The 24,107-nt window shown below is 38.1% G+C and overlaps 2 protein-coding genes across 6 annotated transcripts in view; one reads left to right on the top strand and one right to left on the bottom strand.

Moving 5' to 3' along the window:
• Positions 1–3,272, bottom strand: part of GALM (galactose mutarotase) — a 104,878-nt gene extending 101,606 nt beyond the window's left edge. Inside the window, exon 1 of one of the 3 annotated variants that reach the window (XM_067703218.1) lies at positions 2,001–2,259. The gene's annotated coding sequence lies outside the window, so the exon portion shown is untranslated. Of the gene's footprint in view, positions 1–2,000; positions 2,260–3,029 lie in introns of those variants that run through there. The other 2 variants (XM_067703217.1, XM_067703216.1) reach the window with 2 other exon arrangements.
• HNRNPLL (heterogeneous nuclear ribonucleoprotein L like) overlaps positions 2,382–24,107 on the top strand; it is a 36,680-nt gene continuing 14,954 nt past the window's right edge. The window contains exons 1-6 of one of the 3 annotated variants that reach the window (XM_067703213.1): positions 2,382–2,856; positions 13,457–13,575; positions 18,747–18,984; positions 20,420–20,500; positions 22,038–22,139; positions 22,227–22,299. In XM_067703213.1, coding sequence (XP_067559314.1) covers positions 2,662–2,856; positions 13,457–13,575; positions 18,747–18,984; positions 20,420–20,500; positions 22,038–22,139; positions 22,227–22,299 — 808 coding nt within the window. In that variant the 5' untranslated portion in view covers positions 2,382–2,661. Of the gene's footprint in view, positions 2,857–12,390; positions 12,484–13,456; positions 13,576–18,746; positions 18,985–20,419; positions 20,506–22,037; positions 22,140–22,226; positions 22,300–24,107 lie in introns of those variants that run through there. The other 2 variants (XM_067703212.1, XM_067703214.1) reach the window with 2 other exon arrangements.

Raw genomic sequence — 24,107 nt, forward strand, 5'->3', positions numbered from 1 at the left:
TCTAGTATAACCCCTAAGTCCCCTTCGAGCTGCTGCGTCAATGGGAATTCATGGCTGATTGCCTACCCCAATCAACAGCAGCCAATCCAATCAAGCATTCAGACAATTTACCAAAGGCCTGAGGCTGTATGCACAGTAGTGCAAAAAAGAGATTCCAGGTTGAGCTAAGTAACTGATTATTTGCACGCATTTAGGAGCTGTTTCTGAGTTTTAAAGGCATTTCTGGCTAACTGGGAAGTGTGTAATTTCTTGATCTCATCTAAGTTAAATCGTGCAGAATATAATTTATGCCCTCCTTATTTAGCTCTTCTCATGTTTTAGTGATGAGCTAGTTAGCCTTTTCCATATCTAAGAAATTACTGTCACTGAACAATTCATCTGCAATAAGCTCAAAGGTCACTGTACTAACGGATGAGTTTTAAACAAGCTTCCTGAGTTTTACTTCTTAGTCTTTTAAATTAACAATTTGATTTGAGCTGTCCGAAAAAAGAATTAAGTTTAATACTAGTACGTATTGACTCTAACCTACTTTTAGTGAAGTAAACGCTGAGTATAGTAGCAAGGTTCAGCAAGGCTGGGCTTCCTTACCAATTGATTGGTGTGAGAGCTGCATTTTAACCTGGTATAATCCATAGGTTGGATGCAGGCTTTGAGAATTTTAAATATTTTCACTATCACACAAAATATTTGGGAAGTTTGTACAAGGCCGTTCAGCTCTGCTCACTGCTCCCAGTGCTCTGGCAACATTTCCTCATCTGCACCCAGCTCTGCAGCTCCCTCTTTGATACTTCTACTTCCATTTTATCATAATTTAGAAAAATAAAATTCGAGTTGTTTTTTAGTTCTATTTTGTCAGTGTACACCTGCAGGCGCACACGAATTTGATTATAGCTGTACGGTGTTGTAAAGAAGCTTGCAAATGGATTCCGAAACGACAGGCAGTGTAAATTATAAAAGTAACAAAACAAACGTAGGTTAAAGCACTGTCAGCAATAAATACAAATGGCTTTTTGGGGGGGAGGAAATAGCTTTGGAAAGAAGCGACAATAGGCTGGGGGAGGGAAAAATCCACCCCATTAGGAAAGGAAGAGCCACACTTAGGGACGCATCTGAGGGACAAGGACATTAGAAACACTTAAGTGACTCTTGATCCTCGGCAATCCTCCAAGGGTTAGAGTCACAGAGGGCAGCTAGGTTGCAGGAGATCTGCCAGTTCCTCTTCTGACACTGGACCTTTATTTCCCAAGGCCCACTCGTTCAGCCTTGTTGAGCAGGGAACTTGCGCCCGGGACTGTACAGGAACTGGGTTTGCAAAGATGAAAAGAGCACACACAGTTCCTGTCTCCAAACGCTTCTAGTCTTGAAAAAAAGAACATCCTAGTAGGTGGGTATAAAGGGCCCTGTTGCAAAAAGAGAGGGCAGTAACTAGAAGCTCGCGGAGGCCTCAGGGCTCCACAGAGGAAATGAGCTGTGTGTGGTCCAAAGGACAAACACTTTTGATAGGCTTTCATATCTTTCAAAAATAAATGGTGTGAAATAAATCGCCTAGAAAGGAAGGGGTTGGCATGCAGGAAGAAACTTTATGTGGAAGGTTTAAAACACATTTAATGGGAGCTGGGACTTGATACAAGTCTCCCGTAATTGTCAGGAAAGAAGGGTCCAGAAGACCCGAGTGCTAACCGATCAAACGAGCGGCTTTCTTCACACTTGCACCTCAGTAAATGTTGAGTGTTCTGTAATATCTACTTAGGGGCGGGGAGAGAGTCCATCCACTTGTATCAGATTTTTCACACAACATAGGGAGAAGGCTACTTTCACGATTCTAATCCCTTTTCTCCCCTCACAGCCTGTAGTTTCAGGGCTGCGAGATGTCTCTGCAGGGATTTTCTCTTTTGAAGAGAAGTAATAAAAGCATTTAAATTAACGGGAGGGCGGTTAACACCGCAGGCCTGGACCCACCGCACGCCTCCTAGTCCGCCGGGGTTCACTCCGCGCCTCACCTCCAGTTGGCCCAACAGTGCTAATGGCCGTCGGGTAGCCACGGCTCCAGATCCGGACGCTGCGGGCATTGAGCGGTCAGGACTAGCAAACCAGCTGAGAGTTCGAAAGGTGCAGGGAGAGGGGCGAGGCCGGGCCGTGGGCGGCTTTTGACGAACAGCCCTTGCAGCCAATTGGAAGCCTGGTCGACTTTTCTCTCTGCCAATAGGGAGCGAGGCCCGGGCTTGGGGGGGCGCGCTTCCCGCGGGCTGAGGCTGGATTCGATCCTGCACGGCGGCCGCGAAGGTGGGGGTGGAGGCTCGGCCTGGGCGGCGAGGAGTGGATTAGGGGAGGAGGGAAGACCGGAAGCCACGGTCGCGTCCCCATCCTTAGATTTGCTCCCCGGGACTGGGAGCGGAGACGGAGGAGGAGGGAGAGGCTGAATGTTGGCTCCGTGATAAAGGGGAGCGGCCGCTCCGGAGCCTCCTCCCGGGGCGCCCTCCTCATCCCGCGCACTCTCCGCACCCACCCGGCGTCTGGGCGCGCGGCCCACGCGGACAGCCGGGCCGCGCAGACCTTCGCTGAAGAGGCGCTGCCCGCGACGGGGACTGGCCGGCGGCGTCCGAGGCCCGCGCCCCGCCGCCACCCCCACCCGTTAGCCGGCTGGTCCCTCCGGCCGCCGCCATGTCCTCTTCTTCATCCTCCCCCAGGGAGACGTACGAGGAGGATCGGGAGTACGAGAGCCAGGCCAAGCGCCTCAAGACTGAGGAGGGGGAGATCGACTACTCGGCCGAGGAAGGCGAGAACCGCCGGGAAGCGACGCCCCGGGGCGGGGGCGATAGCGGCGGCGGTGGCGGCGGCCGGAGCTTCTCACAGCCGGTAACAAAGCGCGGCGCCCCGACCGCCGTGCCTGGCGGCTCCCCGGGAAGCAGGGCCCAGCGGCAGGGACTCGGCCTCGGGGCCTCCCGCCCTCCTCGTTTTCCCTTTTCGCTGCGCTGATCGGGTCGGGAAGCGCCGGCTCTTCTCTTTGGGGCTTTTATTCTTCGCCCTACCTGTTTCCAGCAACCCGACCGCGGATCCGGTCCCGGCCTGGCCGCAGGCCCCGCAGCGAGTCCTCTGCCGGCCCGAACTTGGGGAGGGTCGCGGGGCGGGGGCGGCGGGGAGGCGTTGCTTCCGCTCCGGGGGGCTCTGGTGCGCGATTAGCCCTTTGTTAGTTTTCACTCCTCGGGCGGCTGGCCGGCGTCTGACGACCCGCTCCCTTCAGCCCCCTGCCCGCAGCATCCGCGCGCTGGTCACAATCACGGGATGGTGGCATTGGTTCCGCCCAGGGCTCTCTTCGCCTGGGTCCTGAGGAGAGCCGCCGCTAAGTGACAAATTAAGCTCTGGGACTCACCGCCCAGTTCCCCTGAAGGTTTAATTAAAAATTTTTTACTCTTGGCAGGCCTGGCGCGCACGCTTTGCTCCCCAGTTTCCTGATGATTGCTTAGTATAGTGTTTAGCTCTTCGGTTAAAAATAAAATGCGTTGGCAGGTGTTCGCACACGCCTACTTACAAGTAAAACGAAATCTTAAAATCACCTCAGTTCTTCATGGGCAGTGTGTTCCCAATTCGTTCCACAAAAAGAACTGAACTCAGGACTGCATCAAACACACGTTCCTAGATTCTTGTTTCTCTCATCAGAAAGCTTAGATGGAGGCAGAAGGAATGTGAAAATCGTTTTATCCACAGCAAGTGGCAACTCAGCTTCAGCTGGATGGAAACTAAGGAAACAAAGCAAAGGAAACGTTTTTGCCCTTTTTGGTGCGCTTAAGCTGTTTTAATGACTGGATGTTCTTTAAACATTTAACACATTCTAATTGTGATTTTTTTTTAAAGCAAACTTAACCCGAAATTTACGAAATAGTGCACATATATTCTAATATTAGATTAAAATGTTTTTCACCTTTAATAAGAGGGAAATTAGAAGTCTTTTAGCTCTTGTTTGCATTTTATTGTAAAAAATTCTGGTCAGTAATCCCCGGTGTTAGAGTTTACAAATACGATAATGTTGCAACACATTTTAAAAAGGAGCTTCTTCTTCCTCTAAATAAAATAGTTTATTTTTTAAGTGAAATTTTATTTTTATTTATAATATTTATTTTTTTGGCTGCACTGCTCTGCATGTGGGATCTTAGTTCCCTGATGAGGGATCGAACCCGTGTCCCCCTGCAGTGGAAGCACAGAGTCCTAACCACTGGACCCAGGGAATTCCCAAAAATAGTTTTATTATGGCTAGATATTGCTTTCTACTTCTGTTCCTGAATATTTGGAGTATTCAAAATGCAACTTGAAAGTGTGAATAAAGAAAGTGCATTTTTTCTTAGGAAGTTTCAGTTCAAAGCTAACTCCATTGTGGAAATTGAAAACACAATTGGAATATTGGACTCTTATAACTGATACTTAGATGCATTGGATCAGTGTATTTCTTTTGCCAAAAATTTGCTCGAGTTTTTATGCAGTAGCATGAAATGTCTTACATGAAGTGTCTTGGAAAGATACTTTAACCAGTTTACAAAAGTTGTTTTTGAAAACATTAAATATTAAGCCAATAGTATTATTTTGGATGTTGGGAAGAAAATAATGTATAATTAATACATCCAAAGTGAATTGTATTTAGCAGTGGAAATAGCACTGGACAGGTCTTGGGGAGAGTCAGGAGTCTTAGCTAGCATACAGTCTGTGTGACCTTGGGAAAGTCAGTTAACTACTGTTCTGAGTTCTCTTACAATGTAAAATGTGAAAGTTGAACTTCACGTTTTCCATACCTGAAGTTGTAGTTCAGTGATTAATGTCATGCAGCTTTTAAATTACCCAGGCAGGAACTAATGTATGCAGATTGAGTTATAAATTCAAATTTTGTTTATCTTATTGCTGTTTTTTCTTAGGAGCGGGTGAATTGCTTTTATTTAACAGTAGAACCAGTATTGTACTGTGAAATCTAATGAAGGATTATTTTTCCTGTTTTTAAACATTTTTCTTCGTGTAATTTTGGGTACTTGTTTGAAATCATTGCAACTATGGAAACCTGTGCATAATAATTTTACTAGGACAGGAATGCCCTGAATAGAAGTTTACTGTCTAGTGCGTCATCATCAAGAAATATGGTAATTCATCTAACGGAAAAGGATTTGACTCAACTTCAGCCCAGCCCCTTTGTACAAAGTGTTTAAGTAAATGCAGATCAAGTACAATGATAGGTAATTCTTTCAATGCTAGTTGGAAGTTTGTAAAAGTGTACAGTAAGACTTCAATGATTTACATTGTTTGGCTTTTCATTTTCCTTGAGTTATTTAATAATAACTAGATTTAAAGAGGAATGTGAGTATTTAAGAAAAACTGTTTCTACAAATGCTCCTGATTTAAGGATGAATTGTGAATGATGTTTTAAGGTGTAAAGAGAAATGAGTTTGTAGTTTGGATATGAGAAGTAAGACACTCTTCAAATTTGTGTCTTCTGGTATTAATTTGAAGAGCAAAAACTCGCAGAGTGTTTCAAATTCTTTGGGCTGCATTTTGAACAAAGCTTAATTATGGAGGTTCATGCTATGTATTATACAATTACTTTATTCTTGTGGAGTAAATTGTGTTCTTAAATTTAACAGGCATGATCTTCAAGATCATAATAGTAAACTTCTGTATCTGCTAACTTTTATGAAAGCAGCTTGACTTCTGAATATTAGCACTTCACTTGGCAAAACCGATTGAGGAACTGAGTTGGGAGTTTACTTACAAAAAAAAGTCTGCTTTTATAGAGATTGGTATCAATAAAAATTTATGGAGTACTAATGCATTTTAGAGACTTAAGTTTTTCTTTTACTCTATTCTGCTAGTGACTAAACAGGCAAATCAAAGATTGTTAAAGTGATTGCTGATGAGGTGAAAATTTAAGTTTCTCAACTTTTAATAAATAGACTTGTAAGATGGCAAAATGCCAAAATAAAAAATATGGATCCTAGGATTTCCAAACAAAGGAATATGCATTATATAGAGAATCTAGTTTGAATTTAAGATATAGTTAAACTTTAATGATCTGAATTACAGAGATGATAAGACTATTATGATGGCTTATTGGGATGAATATAGAATGGGAGATGGGATGAAGGCACTTTGTTAGCTTAGCTCCCACAGGAAAAGTTTAGAGACTGTGACAGTGAGCATAGTAACTACACTGTGGTGTGTACCTCAGAGGTAAGTGCCAGAGCCTTGAGGCTTCTGTAACGGTAATGTCCTGTGTCTTATTTAGCTGAGCTGCTGCAGTAGAGTGAGAATTTTAGGCTTAGTTTTGGGAAGTAAATGAAAAGTAGTAGGTTTTACTATCTTTTGGTTTTAACAAGTGACAGTTTCTTCATGTTAGTACATATAGTGAAAAGTGCTGTTAATAGAGCCCTAAGCCCAACCAGAGCAGGTGTCTTGGCTCTGCTACCAACATGCTTTGTGACTTAACCTCTTTGGAACTCAACTTGCTACCTATCACATGAGATGGCTGGATTAGATGATCACTGTGATCTCTTAGCTCATTAAAAAAATAATACTTGAGCCCTGTCATGTGCTAGGTGCTGTTCTTGGTGATGGGATATAATTTACAAAAAAAATTCCATATCTAAAAATCTGTGATTCTACATCATTTAGTGCTTTATTTTATAAAGGAGTGAAAATATATATTTTCCCTCTATGAAATTGAATACAACTTTCAAAGCTTGCAGTTGCAGCCACAGCACCAACTCAAGATGAGCTTAAACAACAAAAAGGGGGCAGGCGTAGGGAATTTATTGGCCCGAATAACTATGAATGCCAAGTTGTAGCATTAGTTTTAGGCATGGCAGGATCGAAGGTTTTAGATGATGTCATAGGGACTAGATTCTGTCTCTTTCCATGTTTCAGCTCTATTTCCTCTATATAGTGATAAAGCTAGGCTTACATTTTTATAGCTAGTAAATAAAGAAGAACAGTCTCTCCCTCAGAGTCCATAGCTATCCCCTCTGATCAGCCATTTTTTATATCTCCCTACCCCCAACTAGTCACTGGACTACCTCTGAAGTTGGGGAGTTACGACTGTGTGACTGAGAATACCAGTGGAATAATATGAGGTTGAGGAGTTTTTGTTTGTTCGTTTGCTTGTTTTTATGTTCAGCCACAAGAAGGGGGAAGGAGTTTTGGATAGGCAAAACCAAAGGATTTCTACCACATGAGCAAAAAAAATAAAGATTACTTTTTAAGAAGTTATTTGAATCAAAGTTATTTTTGTTATGTGATCAAATGTTCCTTAAAACATTTTAGGATAGGAAAATTAAAGGGTTTCCTGTGTTTTGGATCTGCTCTATTAAGAAAAAGATCAAGTAAAGAGATGTGATTGTTTAATTTTAAGAAAAACCGGGACTTCCCTGGTGGTCCAGTGGGTAAGACTCTGTGCTCCCAGTGCAGTGGGCCTGGGTTTGATCCCTGGTCCGGGAACTAGATCCCACATGCATGCTGCAACTCAGAGATCGCATGCTGCAACTAAGACCCGGTACAGCCTGAATAAATAAATAAATATTAAAACAAAAAAAAGAAAAACCATGTACTAGTTAACTCTAAGTATAGTGTGAGTTAAAAGCTATTTGCAGCTGTCCCTTAAAACTAGTTTGTCCTTGATCTATGTGAAGTATCCAAAGTAAAAGGGGGGATAATCTTAAGTATCTGGAAATCTGTACTCATTTCTTGGTAGTACTTTGATAAATTCTAATGTATCCAGAAAATGATTACCAGAATAGAGAAGGCACTCAAGATCATATCATAAGAGGAATGACAGAAGACTCTGGGGGACATTTAGCCTGAAGCGTAAACTTAGGTGTGATTTAAGAAATCCTTTCAAATTATAGGAAGGTTATGTAGCAGAGGGAAATGAAGATAAGGACAGGAGGTGGCAATTAATGTTTACCGAACCCTGTTAATAACAACATCTAGCACTGTGCTAGACATTTCATATTTGTCCTATTTGTTGTAATTTTAAGTGATGAAGATTTTGTTTTATTTTTTATTTATTTAAATTTTTTTTTTTTTTATTTTTGGCTGCGTTGAGGCTTCATTGCTGTGTGTGGGCTTCCTCTGGTTGCAACAAGCGGGGGCTACTCTTCATTGCAGTGCGTGGGCGTCTCATTGCGGTGGCTTCTCTTATTGTGGAGCACGGGCTCTAGGCACGCGGGCTTCAGTAGTCGTAGCACGGGGGCTCAGTAGTTGTGGCTCGTGGGCTCTAGAGCGCAGGCTCAGTAGTTGTGGTGCGCGGGCTTAGTTGCTCCGCGGCATGTGGGATCTTCCCAGATCAGGGTTTGAACCCGTGTTCCCTGCATTGGCAGGCGATTCTTAACCACTGCGCCACCAGGGCAGCCCTGTTTTATTTTTTTTAAAGTGAAACTGAGGTTCAGAAAGGTTAAGTAAGTAGCGTAGCGTAAGATCGCACAGCCAGTAAATGTCCAAATATTCAAACGCTTGTCTGACTTCAAAGGCCATTTTGTGTAGGAAGTTACAGGGAGACAGATTTGGATGCATATTATGAAGAACTTTCTAAAAATATAGTAGATTGTCTCACAAGGTAGTGTGTTTTCCTGTCATTGGAGGTGATTAAGGAGAGGCTGATAATCACTTGCAGTGGATCTGTGCACGTTTGGTTTTGGAGGATGAATTATTGAATTTGAGCTTGGTCTTTTTTATATATTATATTTATAGGAGGATAGAAAAGGCTGTTCAGTGGCTGTTGAGCACGTGTTATGCGTGGAGATGTTGGGAAAACAAAAAGCCTGAGGACATTATGCATTGCCTTTGTGAGTTTACAGTTTTACTATATCGAGAGCTTTAATGGGCCCTTCTCATTCCTCTCATATGGAAGCTTCATTTATATTCTATTCTATTCTGAGCTTCCCTTCTCTTTAGTTAAGCCTGGTTTTCAGTCTGCAGTCGTCAAAATTGGCATTCAAGATGGATGTTATTGGAGTTTGTCTTTGAGGTAGCCTTTGAAGAGGGGCTGGGGGTTTGTAACTGGTCTGTAGCTTGCAGTGAGGACCAAATAATGTCTTCATTATAGTTGACCCAGTTTACTTAAAGAAGGGATTGAGTAATTAAAAAAGAAAAAAGTATACGGAAATTGCAGGTATGCCTCCATTTGCTGGGTACTTATTTGGAATATTGTTTCTAGTCTGATAAATAATAGATATAAATAGACCAGGAGAGAGCCTAGATAACTAAACATTTGAAATGGAAAGAATTTGAGCTTCTGTATGAGAAAGGATTAAAAAATACTCCTTAAGCTTTAGAAGACGTGGTCAAAGTATTAATATATGGATGGAGTAAACAATACTGACTATTCACCAATTTAAGATTCAGATGCATAGTATGATGCTTACAGGAGGTAATTTTAGGGTAGTAAAAGAAGCTCTGAAGATGATTTCAGATTTCTTACCACCACCATATAGTATAGGTAGAGATAAAATGTTGATTTAAGAAACATGTTAGGGGCTTCCCTGGTGGCGCAGTGGTTAAGTATCCGCCTGCCAATGCAGGGAACACGGGTTCGAGCCCTGGTCGGGAAAGATCCCACATGCCATGGAGCAACTAAACCCATGCGCCACAACTACGGAGCCTGTGCTCCAGAGCCTGCGAGCCACACCTACTGAAGTCCGTGCGCCTAGAGCCCATGCTCGGCAACAAGAGAAGCCACCGCAATGAGAAGCCTGCACACCCCAGTGAAGAGTGGCCCCTGCTCGCCCGCAGGCAGCAACGAAGACCCCAACACAGCCAAAAATAAATGTAAATAAAATAAATTTATTGTTGTGATGAATTGGGAGATTGGGATTGACATATATACAGTAATATGTATAAAATGGGTAACTAATAAGACCCTGCTGTGTAAAAAAATAAATAAAATTCAAAATAAATAAATTTATAAAAAAAGAAACATGTTAGTATTTGTGGGGAAAAAGAGGGGTGGTGAAAATATAGTTTGAATAGATAACTTTAATATATCAGTTTTATATTTGGAAACAACACTAGGGTTTTTTAATTTTTTAAATAAACTACAGAAAGGATGAGAAAATTTTAAGTTCAAGAAAAGGGGACAGGGCTTCCCTGGTGGCGCAGTGGTTGAGAGTCCGCCTGCTGATGCAGGTGACACGGGTTCGTGCCCCGGTCCGGGAAGATCCCACATGCCGCGGAGCAGCTGGGCCTGTGAGCCATGGCCGCTGGGCCTGCGCGTCTGGAGCCTGTTGCTCCGCAACGGGAGAGGTCACAACAGTGAGAGGTCCGCGTACCGCAAAAAAAAAAGAAAAGAAAAAAGAAAAGGGGACATAATTTAAAAATAGAGAAATATCAAGGTAGATAAACTCACGAAAGGCAGAGTCATTGAGTGGGAATAAGGGAAATACAGAGGGTATGGGATATATTCTCATCCTTGAGGTTGAGATAATCATATCTCCCCCTGAGTACCATATTGATTGCATTTAACATCTTTCAGCTTTTAAAGAATAACTTAAATCTTGATCTGTTTCATTTAAGAAATATAATTAAGTAGTAATGTATTAAAATCAGATCTTTTGAGAGATTTTTAAAATTGATCCTATAATCCATTTCTTTGTAAGAAGACCAGTTTGAAAAGTACTCATTTTTTAGCACTGTATTCAGGATAGTGGTTCTCTGTGTTGGGAAGGGAGGTAGGAAGAGGAGATGTGTTCAGCTCCCTCTTCCTAGTGTTTTATTTATTAAACTGGGTAGTGAGTTAATGAATATTTTTATATTCTTCATACCTTTTCGTAGGTCTTAAATGTATTATACAATAATTTCCCAATTTTTTTATTATGTAAAATATTTAATTACATATGCCCTTCACCTAGATTCAGCAGTTTTTAACATTTTGCCATTTGGGATTTTATCTCTATATGTGTATATATTTATATACATACTTTTTTTCTCTATACTATTTGAAAGTAAGTTGAGACACCATGATAGTTCATTCCTAAATATCACAGTTTTCCTAAGAATAAGGATATTCTTTTCATATAGCTATTGCCATCATAATGGTACTTAAGACAATCAAAAACATCTTACAGAAAAACCCAAATGAACTCTTTGGCTAACTCAGTAATATCCTGTTTATAATTCAATTTCTCCAATTTTCCCTAAGATGTCTTTTGTAGCAGTTTTTATCAATTGTAAAATGAAGGCTCACATACTGCATTTGGTTGTTGTCTTTACTCTCAGTCTGAAATTTTCCTTCCACTATTTTTTACTTTTGGAGGAGCCCAGGCCAATATAATTTTCTTTTGCATTTTTACCTTTGCTAGCTCATTTCTAAGGACCAAAGGAGATGACTGTCTTATTTCTTGTAGTTTATTATTGTCTAATTATTTTTAGAGTAAAACTTATTATTTATACTTTAAATGTTTTCTCTAAGTTAGGTTTTTAGGTATTATTTAGAGCTTTCTTCCTGTGTTATTGTCATCCAGTAATTAAGAGCTTAATGAGGATAATGTACATTTGGTTGTTGAGTTTCACCGAGGCGGTCGCATTTGTTAAAGTTGCTAATAAAGTGTTGGTATACATAGGGTACAATCAGAATGGTTCATTTCAGACTTAGTGGCATGTAATGAATATCTGTTGAACCATAGAAAAAACTCAGCATAAGCAATTCAAATAAAATTCCAAGGACTGAATTAGTATTTGCAAAGGATTTAATTTATTTGTTGGATTTGACAAGAGTGTAAGAATAGTCTCATGGTTACTTTATATACTTAAATTAGTTCTATTTTAAAATTCGGACTTTTTTTATTGGCATGGCACAAGACTGTTACAGTATTTTCTAACAGTCTTTATGATAATAAAGCAAAGTTGGTGAGTCTTTAAAAATAGCCAAAAAGGGATTTAATGTTCCTAAAATGATTCTTAAGTTTTAATGGTAAAACATTTGTGTTTTTAGATTAGGAGGAAAAACCCTTTTTTCCTGTTTATAGGAGAAAAAAACCTTTCCTTTAATAGATTTTTTTGGTATACGTGTGAATTGTACTTGGAATTCATTTCTTTCCTTTTAGAAATTACTTTTTAATTGGAATATAGTTGATATATAATATTATGTTAGCTTCAGGTGTACTGCATAGTGATTTGACTTTGCATACATTATGAAATGATCACCATAAGTCTAGTAACCATCAGTCCCATACAAAGTTATTATAATATTGTTGACCATATTCCTTATGCTGTATATTACATCCCATGGCTTATTTATTTTGTAACTGCAGGTTTGTACCTCTTAATCCCCTTCACCTGTTTCACATCCCTCCCCCCAACCACCCATTTGTTCTCTGTATCTGTGAGTCTGTTTTGTTTTGCTTGTTGCTTTATTTTGTTTTTTAGATTCTGCATAATACCCTTTAGATCCAACCATGTTGTCACAAATGGCAAGATTTCATTTTTTATGGAGGTCATTTCTGAAGTGATGCAAGAGAGGTACCCAATGGCTAGTTGTAAATACAGATCTTTGTCTTAATAGAACTTGAATAAGTAAATGAGAGCTATTTTCATTTTCAAGCTAATTCTCCTACATAGTCCCTTTTAAAATAAAGTTTAAGACCATATGTTTTAAAACTTCTTGCTGGGCATACTCAAAGATACACAGTACTTCACAGAAGCCCAGGAAGGCTTGTTTGTTTGTTTGTTTTTTTGGCTGTGCCACACGGCTTGTGGGATCTTAGTTCCCCAATCAGGGATTGAACCCAGGCCCTGGCAGTGAAAGCACCAAGTCCTAACCACTGGACAGCCAGGAAATTTCCCAAGGCTTGTATTTTTGAGTACTCCTTGTTCATCAGCAAAGATGGTATCTTGTATAAATTTAAGTTGTCAGGTGTACTGAGTAACTTCAAATTATTGTGGGACTAGGTAACCAATTAAACAAGGACAAATGATGATATTAATCTATATTGCAGGAAAAATAAAGTATATAATCTTTATATTAAAGAAGAAATTTTAATTGGGACTTTTTGTTCATTTGGTCTTCTTGAGATTTTGATTTTTATGGAAGTGAAATTATGAATATAAAGTATGTTTCCAATTGTAGCATGTAGCATGCTCTGTGTATCTGCTGACTTTTTTTCTGAGATTTTCTTGAAGTTGAAGGTTATTTTTTTATTGAAGTATAGTTGATGTACAATATTATGTAAGTTGAAGTTGAAATGAGTTATTAAATAACTTATCTGTAGTTCTTATTGAGAGAGAATGCTCCCTTTTAAGAAATCAGAATTTTCATGCCAAACATTTAATTAGTGATTTTACTCTCGGGTCCTTTCGCTAACTTATGAATTGCAGTTTGGTTTGGGATTTTTTTTTTTTAATGTTTGCTTTTTAATGCAGAGATGGGTTTACTAAAAGAGCAATTTATTTAGACTTTTAAAGTTTTTAACTAGAAATTATTTTATCTTGCTAGGAGGCAGGTGGAAGTCATCATAAAGTTTCTGTTTCACCCGTTGTCCATGTTCGAGGACTCTGTGAATCTGTGGTGGAAGCAGACCTTGTGGAGGCTCTGGAAAAATTTGGGACAATATGGTAAGGCCAATAGGGACTTCATACAGATTTGTGAAAACAGTATGGTAGAACAAACTTTGCTTGCTTGCTATAAGCCTTGATGTTTAACCATAGTATATATTGTTTGCCTATGATCGTATATCTTTGAAGCCTTCTGAGGCTTTCTGGGATTATGCATGGATGAATTTTTGTGTATCCATGATCCCCTCTCACTCCTCAACCAGGTTGTGTGTAAAATTGATTATTGCATCTTTCATCTGATTTTCAAATGAATCCATGATTCCTTCTTAAACGCTGCTTTTAAACCATTGAGTTAATTATGCCCTTCATCTTCAGAATTTCAAATAGTGGTACTTAAATACTGATTTTGTTTTGTTTTGTTTTGTTTGAACTATTTAAGAATTAGTTGGCAATGAAAAGTGTGTAGATTAAGGGTAGGCATTATTTGCTTAGGTGCGTGTTGCTGTGAGTTCTTATGCAGATCATGAGCGTCAATGTTTTATCCTAGCTTGTCTTCCTTTTGTGTTTTATATTCACTCAGGCTCCTCCTTTTTCCACAGCTGGTGTGTACTTAAGAATATTGACTTAAATGAAATATATAATTAGAAAAGTGAATCTGCTGCAAAAATAGACACTCTAAAACATTTTGTAGATTATTTTTGGAATATGCCTGGCTGTTCTCTTCTTAGTATGGATAATCTAGAGTTTATTTTATTATTATTTTTTCCATTGATGAGTACATTTGGGGTTTTTGTTATAGGCATCAGACACAGACTAAGTCATAATATGTAAATAGAGAAATTTCAATATACTTGCTGAGATTGCTTCAATTTATAAAAATTTATGTGGAGTTTTGAGTATTGAAAGGATGGTGAATAAATAGATGGGGAGGGAGTGATCAGAGGTTTCAACAGAGGAATCATTGCTTCAAAGGAGTAGGGGTTGTGTTACCTTCCATCATGGGATCTTTTTGATTAATTTCCTTGGTGACCTCATCGAGAGATGGATGACTTAGCAAACTTGTTACCCTTAACTTATGTACCTCAGAAACCACTGTTAACATATTGTTGATCCTTGGAGGTACAAATTGGAAATCCACACAGGCATTAAAAAAGCCCATTTCTTGAAATATCACTAAGATAACTATATCACTTCTTAGTCATTTGGAGTGGATATTGGGAGTTAAGTTTGTCTGGACAGTTACATAGTATTGAAGCAGACTCCTTAGGCTATATTTATTTAGACTTGCATGTTGGTACTAGTCTAACCCAGTCACTATAAGGACCTTCTAGGTGGTGCACAGTCTCATGGAGTTATAAAAAGATGGTTATCTCTGAATTATTACTTTCTTCTGTTCTTATATATTTAGGGGTTTTTTTGTTTGTTTGTTTTTCTTTTTCTTTTTTTTTTTTCTGCTGTACGCGGGCCTCTCACTGTTGTGGCCTCTCCCGTTGCAGAGCACAGGCTCCAGAGGCGCAGGCTCAGCAGCCATGGCTCACGGGCCCAGCCGCTCCGCGGCAGGTGGGATCCTCCCGGACCGGGGCACGAACCCACATCCCCTGCATTGGCAGGCGGATTCTCAACCACTGCACCACCGGGAAAGCCCCATATTTAGGGTTTTTAAAGTTATTTTCTTAGAGCCAAGAAATACCAAAGCAATGTCAGAAAACAAGTTGATGAGCAAATACAGTTGGAAACTTCAGGGAAATAATAACTATATTGATATTTTGATGTTAATTATGACCATGACCTGAATGTTGGGGATTAAAGAAATAGAACTATTTGTTTAAGTTTGTAAGTAATTTGAATTACTTCTGAGTGGCCTGTCTGTTTTTATTATTTTATTTATATACTTAAAAAAAATTATTTATTTATTTGGTTGTGCTGGGTCTTAGTTGTGGCAGGCAGGCTCCTTAGTTGCAGCTCGTGGACTCTTAGTTGCAGCACACATGTGGCATCTAGTTCCCTGACCAGGGATGGAACCCGGGCCCCCTGAATTGGGAGCTTGGAGTCTTATCCACCGTGCCACCAGGGAAGTCCCAGTTTTAGACTCTATACTGTTCGATACTTAGTCCATGGTAATGTGTTCCATATATGAATTTTATTTAGTTAATTTGCATATTACATCGTTCTGTCCTCGAGATTGGTAGTTATGTGGTTAGAAAAGTCATGAAATAATCGGAACAAATTAGTGTATAATTACGAGCTTAATTGGCATAAATATGTATAATAGGAGTTTCAGTTGTGTGGAATGATCTTGAATAAGAGGTGGCTGCTACTAAAGCTAAAAGAACCTTGAAGAGCCTCCTATGAGGAGTAGGTGTTTTGCTTCAAAATGTTGCATTTATAGAACCTTTCCCTATTTTTTTATTTGTTGATTTATTTAGTGGTGTGGGGGGGGAGGGAATTATAAAGATTATAAAGAAACTGCTCGTCTTAAATAGGTGAGTCACCAAGTTCAATATATAGTAAGTTGATACTTAAAAACTAGATGTATAGGAAAGAAGTTCAGGAGAAACTATAACAAGATCTTGAGAATGGTTGTGTCAGGATAATAAAATTGCTATTTTTTTTGTCTTTATTTAATCAAAAGAATATTTAGAAATACATACTGAGTCGCTTTTCCTCCCTTATCCCCTCTCATTAAAGGAGAGGATGCTAGGTAGTGATTAGCTATACCAGTTTAAATTTTAAAACAAAACTTTTGGGACCTAATTTGTGTAGTAAATCTCTTGCTTCCTCCTGTTTTTATTTAAAAATTAGTAAACATGTTTTAAGCTGTTAAGTTGAAAGCACCCACGCTACCTACCATGTTCTTTAGACTTTTTATTTTTTCTCTCTTTGGTCTTCCAGTCTTTCTCATACTAATGATTTAAAAAAAATTTTTTTTTAATTATGTGCCAGGGCTTCCCTGGTGGCACAGTGGTTGAGAGTCCGCCTGCCGATGCAGGGTACGCAGGTTCATGCTCCGGTCTGGGAGGATCCCACATTCCGCGGAGCTGCTGGGCCTGTGAGCCATGGCCGCTGAGCCTGCGCGTCCGGAGCCTGTGCTCCGCAATGGGAGAAGTCACAACAGTGAGAGGCCCAAGTACCGCCAAAAAAAAAAAAATTATGTGCCAGGGGCTTCACTGGTGGCGCAGTGGTTGAGAGTCCGCCTGCCGATGCTAGGGGACACGGGTTCGTGCCCCTGTCTGGGAAGATCCCACATGCCGCGAAGCGGCTGGGCCTGTGAGCCATGGACGCTGAGCCTGCGCGTCCGGAGCCTGTGCTCTGCAATGGGAGAGGCCACAGCAGAGAGAGGGCTGCGTAACGCAAAAAAAAAAAAAAAAAAAAAGTGCCAAACACTTTAAGTGAATTCTAAAATGTCTTTGTGACATTCTAATTTTCCCTTCCCTATCTTCATATGATGCCACTTTTCCTGGGTAACCTGTTTAACTTTTAGCTCTGTGCTTCTAGCTTACTTCTTATAGTAGTTAATGACAGTACTTTTTACTACAAACAGGTGAGTCTATTTTGATAGGCCAATAAAGAATTTAAATATTTTTGGGCCTTTGTAATTTTTCTGTGTTTCCAAAGAGCCAAAGGGCATTATTAACATATTTACTTGGTGATATCATTTAGCTATAAAACAACTTATTTGTGAGAGGAGAATATTTATTATTCCTTAATTTCTTTAGCGTAGACCTGATTCCAGGGTTTTCTATGTTTTTGTATGCAAGACTTTAGAACTTTAGCTAGGAGTTTGCATTTCTAAAACGAATGTTTCTCTCTGGGACTTTATATCTTGCATTTATAAACTAATCCCAGGCGTTATTTTTTCTGTGTTTTATTCTTTAATTGTGAATGATGTGGGTTGAGAGAACTAATAAGCCTCATAGACCAACAAATATTGATTGAATACCTGTCATGTGCCAGGCTCCATTTCTAGATTCTGAGGATGTAAAGATGATTGAGGCAAGGCAAGCAATATGTATGCAGGAACTGTAATCTTGATGATAATCCTCCCAGTTGTATAAATTAGGAAGCTGAAATTCATAAGAAATTACATAATTTGCCAGGCTACAAAGTGGTCTGTTTCTTACTAAGAAACACTTACTAGGTTTTGAAGTTTAGTGGTTGGTCCTGGATGTCTGATTGAGAAGCAGTGCTGTCACTGAGTACCTGACCTGATGTTATTTCTCTGGCCTTCTGCTATTATAAAAAGCACATTGATTGTATTTTAAAATATTTTTAAGGTCCTTGTTCCTGTGAATAAAGGACATGTTTCCCTGTTCTGATCCATGTGTTCTGATTTCTCGCTAACCTCCCTTCCTTCATTTCTTTATTTTTCATTTCATGTATTAAAATATATTCCCCTTCCCAAAGAGTATAAAATGAAGAGTAAATACTTCATTGTCTTGGCCATAGCATCCATGATTACCATATTCTAGTGAATATCTTTTTATGGATTCTTTAATATTTAAAAATATTTAAGAATTTTAGAGGAGATTATTTTATGAAATTTGGTCTGTTTGTAGTTGCTTCTTTTTGTCTTTTGGTTCTCTGTTTTTAGTAAGAGAAATGGAAGTGTAGTCATTTCTTAGTGTGGCAGTTACTTGTTTGCAAAATTCAATAGAGATGGTAGTTTCTGTTGTCGAGGAGATCCATCTGCTAACCTCGAGTTTTATCTCTATTGATTTCTTTTTTTAAAATTTTTTTTATTGAGGTATAGTTGCTTTACAGTGTTGTGTTAATTTCTGCTGTTCAGCAAAGTGGCTCAGTTATACATATATATTCCTTTCCATTATGGTTTTTCACAGTATGTTGAATATAGTTCCCTGTGCTCAGTAGGATCTTCTTGTTTCTCTACTGATTTCTGTATTTAGGTATTTTCTAATGCTGCTTGGAAGTGGCAGCCTGAGGAATAAACTGGATGGCATTATTAACAACTGGTAACAGAATTGTGCTTGAGGAAGGCATGAGGTAGTTAAAAGCTTTCAGTCACAGGAAGAGGAGGTTTCAAATATGTACAATCTACCTGGTATACCACAATTTATTTGGATAATTTAAGAGTTGACTAATATTGGATACAGGTAGTGAAGACTACTAATCTGTATGATTTGAGACATTTTTATTAAAGTCTGCTTTTACTTGATTGAGAAAAATAATGTTAATTGAACTTGCTATATTATTCTTTTCCAATCTCCCTTCAGCTATGTGATGATGATGCCTTTTAAACGGCAGGCTCTAGTGGAATTTGAGAACATAGATAGTGCCAAAGAATGTGTGACGTTTGCTGCAGATGAACCCGTGTACATAGCTGGTCAGCAGGCTTTTTTCAACTATTCTACAAGCAAAAGGATCACTCGGCCAGGAAATACTGATGATCCATCAGGAGGCAACAAAGTTCTTCTGCTGTCAATTCAGAATCCTCTTTATCCAATTACGGTGGTATGTATTTTAGTAAGACAAGCTAAATTAAAAGTGATTTTGGAATTTGTCTTGAGTGACTAATCTGTAGTTTTCTTCACTGCCATATAGATATTTGAAAATAGTGGATTTTTAAAAAACAATTATTAAAATTAATTTTAATTTTGACTATCAAATTTAATGAACAAAGACATGGTGAGCACTAAAGCTATAAAAAGTCAGAAGCACAGTTGTCATAATTAAATAAGCACATTAAATTTTTTTATTAACATCAGTGTTAACTCTCCTTCTGTTAATAAAGCGTTAGACGGACTTGGTGGAAATGATCCAAGAAATCTCTCTCTAATATGCCAGCACATGTATTAAGAGCATCTACTAGGTAGTGACAGAATTCCATAGTACAATAAGATACATTTATCATTATAAGCTGTTTAGAGATAGCTTGTTAAAAACTTCTCTGATTTACCTAAAAATTCCCTTCTTCACTCTTTAGAAAAGTGATATTAAAATTTAAAAGGATTCATGTTCTTGAACCAGTTCAGTTTTCTACTTCATGATAATCACATACTGTTTAATAATAAACTAGTGATAAGGACACTGGATTTTTGTAATGAATAAAATATCACAATAAGAAGAGCTTCATTTAGTATGATTTCTAGGGTATATGATATTTGGACATAAACTTAAAGCATAAGACACTATTTAAATTTAGACATTATGTATCTATTTACTTTTGTAATATGTATAGACTTATTAATAAACAATATTAATATATTTACAATATTTGGTGTTTTAGGAGAAAGAATATAACTAGTACAAGTACTCCGATTTGTTTACTGTATCCTTAGTACCTAATGGTGTGGCTGTGTAATTGTAGGTACTCAGAATTTTGAAAGTTGAAGAATTGTTCCTAAGTGGGTATTTAGGGTTCTCTCTTAGATGATTCAGGCATCTTGTTTGGTGAAATTTAACTCAATATAAATGATCTTCCCTGGGTCTTTTATCTATAGCCATTGTCCTTGAAAATAAATACTGAGTTGTTCTACTACTACTCTTTAATAAATATTTATTATTATAATTTAAGTGATTATAGTATTAAACATTTCAGAGTCACATTTGGAAAAAAACAAAGTGATTACAGCTTTGGTTTATTAATTGTGTATTGTCAGAGATTCTTTTAGGTACCTGTTAAGAAAATAAAAATTGAGGATTCATTTAGGAGATTAAAAATAAGTAATAATGCTTTTCAGATGTTTCATTGGAAGTTCTCTAATGTGGGTATATTGTGTAGGTGAAGAAATAACTTTAGATTTATTAAAGTGTTGCAGTTTTTAAAAGTTTAATACTTAACAGAAATGATGTCTTGACAGTTTTTTTTTAGTAAAACAAAAGAATATAGCTTTATTATTTTTCTAAGTATAAAATGTGATGAAGTCTTGTTTTCTTTACTTCATAGGATGTTTTATATACTGTATGCAATCCTGTTGGAAAAGTGCAACGTATTGTTATATTCAAGAGAAATGGGATACAAGCAATGGTTGAATATCCTTTATTTGTAAATTTTTTATTGATGTGTGTGAATACTGTGTAATATAGATCTTAATTTTTCCTGTTTAATCATTTCTAGACAAGTGATGTTTATTCTCCCCACCATCCCCTATATCTATTTGTCTTTGATTTAAAGAATGAAACTGCAATACCCACAGAGAATTTTACTATTTTTGATAAAATAACTTGCTACCATAAAATAGTCCATTGTTTCATCTTACAGCGTGCTTTGCTGTTTTAATGAGGAAAAAATAACACTGTTTGATAATATGTTCACTTGTACCTTTTTGAAATTTTTCCCAAATGGACTTTTCTGAATCTCTCTTTAAAATAGGCAGCTTGGAAGTATCAAAACGTTGGAGTTAATAGACCATTTCTTGCCTTTCTTCACTGAATCTTTTAAATGGTCATGGTTTATGTAAGACCTGCTTCCCTATGTTAAATTTGTTATACATTGAGTAAAAAGAGCAAGTTGCAAAATAGTACATATAGTACAATCCCATTAAAAAATAATAATTTTAAAAAGACGTAACTTATGTGTATGCATAGAAAAAGGTTGGGATATACAACAAACGCTTTTTTTTTAATTTTTTAAAAATTTATTTTATTTATTTAATTTTGGCTGCATTGGGTTTTCGTTACTGCACATGGGCTTTCTCTAGTTGTGGCGAGTGGGGGGCTACTCTTCGTTGTGGTGCACAGGCTTCTCATTGCGGTGGCTTCTTTTGTTGTGGAGCACAGGCTCTAGAGTTCAGGCTCAGTAGTTGTGGTGCACGGACAGGGGGGTTCTTAACCACTGCGCCACCAGGGAAGCCCTATAGCAAACCCTTTATGGTGCTTACTCTGGCAAGTTGTTTTTTTTTTTTTTTCCCTACTACTTTTGTGGTTTGATTTTTTAATTTTTTTTAACAATTACAAACTTAAGTAATTTTTAAAAACTAGTAAAATGAAAGATAAAGATTATAAACTCAGCCTTCTCAGAAATATATAAAAATCAAGTATTTCTTTTGTATTATATTGATTCTTTGTAATGTTCTTCCTACTTTATTTATTTATTTATTTTTGGCCATTCCATGCAGCTTGCGCAGCTTGCAGGATCTTAGTTTCCTGACCAGGGATTGAACCCACGCCCTTGGCAGTGAACGTGTGGAGCCCTAACCACTGGACAACCCTGTTCTTCCTACTTAAAGAGTAAAATATTTCCTGTTTCAAGATAGAAAGCTGGCCTTTGCTAGGGAATGGGACCATGCTCCATGCTCCCTCCCACACACCCCCAAACCACAGGTTATAAAGTACTTCTGATGACCTAGAAGGATTAATGTATTATAAGTAGTTTTGGTTGTATTACGTTTTCTTTGGTACCCTTGATCTTAAAAATAAATTCTCCTACTAAAATTCATAGAAATTTTATTTGGTAAAGCATTTTCAGAAGTGAGAAAGTTATTTCTCATTTTTTTCAGTCCATTTCTTAATGGAGTGAATAATGGTAAATTTTGGACACCTTAAACCAAATTTCCTTAATAGAGCTTATGTTTGAATCAGTCCTTTGTGCCCAGAAAGCTAAAGCAGCACTCAATGGAGCAGATATATATGCTGGATGTTGCACACTAAAAATTGAATATGCAAGGGTAAATATTTTTTTTCAACACTTCACCAAAGAAATATATATGCTTTGGATATACAATGTGAACTTACTTTCTTTTTAATCTTAACAGCCAACTCGTCTAAATGTTATTAGGAATGACAATGACAGTTGGGACTACACTAAACCATATTTGGGAAGACGCGGTAAGTATTTTATGCATTTTAGATGTACTTACATCTGCTGTCAAATTTTTACATGCAGTTAGAGTCCTTTTTCCTGAGATGAGCTAGTTCATTCAAATGATGAAAACCTTGTTGGTGAAGCTTTTGTTGCAAAAGACCTTGTAATGCTGGAAAAGAACCTTGAACATTAGTGCCCCTTACTGGTATGTACTGAGTTATTTATATTTAGTTCAACAAGGAGCCCACACATACAGGCACGCCCGCAGTTCAAGGACTTGCATTTCTCCAAGCAGCTCTCTCTCTTTGGAGGAGAGGAAACTGATTCAGAATATTACTTACAAACTGCAGACTTGCACACTGCTTCTCTATGGAAAGGACTTTTCCCCCAAGCTGGACGAGGCATTAAGAAGGATAGAGGACTCCAGCAGGCTGACTCTACACTTCATCACGCACAACATCGGCATCAGCAAAAAGCCCTCTGAAAAACTCAGACTTGCAATTCACCTTGACTGCATACTGCATGCACCATCACCCCAAGTTTTTAAAGGAGGACACTTAACAGTACTTCAGACTTGCATGGGATGAATACCATGATAGACTGTGCCCACTTATTCAAGTTGTATGTATATATTGGTTTGACTTCCCTTAAGGTTTCAGTTGTAGAATTTAAAACTTTTCACTGACGGATACTAGATTTTTTAACAATGTTGTAAATCTTAATGCCCGTTGCTGTAACTGTTAGCAGCTTAGATTCAAATTGTTAATTGACAAATAACCAGGGCCAATTTATCTACAGGTCTTGGGAATTATAATGCTCAACCAATCCACACAGATATTAAAGATAAAAGGATTAGAAAGGTGCATACTTGCTGCACTTTAAGTTTACTTTTTTTTTTCCCTCAATTGTGGACATTGAATAGAATAACATAATAATGAAAAGATGCATTATATGTAAAAGACGATTTTCTGTGTGGTTTGATTTTTGTAAAGTGGCTGTTTATAAGTTGTCACTTTTTGTAACAATTTAAGGTTATCACTCATGTTAATTTGTGTAACTAGAAATTTTGACATTTCAAGTGTAGGTGAAAATACCATGTGTGTTCAAGGTAGAATATATTTAAACTTGATAAATCTGAAAATAGGAGCATTTCATTTGAGATGCATTTTCACCTATAACTTATAAATGCTAGATTTCATGAGCATAGATTTGACTGATAAAATTGTTCAACTAACTGTATGGCAATTCTGGAATATACAAATAAAAATGTGGATCTTGTAAAAACAAGGGGGCTGCAGTATTGGCTACATCTCAACTACAATATCAGTGTCTGAACCATGTGTTGGAAAAACTCACCAAGATGAGTATGTCTGTAGAAGTCAGTAAAGTAGGAAAAAATTTTATGGCATCCAAAATATCTTGGGCAGTAGGGACTCCATAGTGCATGTACTCTTGCCAAAAGAAAAAAATGAGACAGTGTGGTGATCCTTTGCATGTTTGAATATTTAGGACTTTTGGATGATTGGCTCCTTTAATTCTTAGTTCTCAGGAAATCATCTTGCCTTATGCATGGGGTTGCAGACAGGTTTGTTTAGTAATGCAGCTTTGGCTGGACCCCACATTTTTCACTATCACAGAAATCTGCTTGGCAGAGGCTTGGTACAGTTGAATACAGTATTGAAAAACAAAGCCTTAGTACTCAAACAACAGAACAAGTGGTTGATGAGAAATCTCTCACTTCTGTTAAGTTACAGTTACTGAATATTCAGTTTTTTTTTTAACTCACTTGAAATAGTTTTGATTACATTTCTCTTAATGTCTCTTAAAGCAT

This window comes from Pseudorca crassidens, chromosome 14 (genome assembly GCF_039906515.1).
Source record: "Pseudorca crassidens isolate mPseCra1 chromosome 14, mPseCra1.hap1, whole genome shotgun sequence".
In the NCBI taxonomy this organism is placed as follows: Eukaryota; Metazoa; Chordata; class Mammalia; order Artiodactyla; family Delphinidae; genus Pseudorca; species Pseudorca crassidens.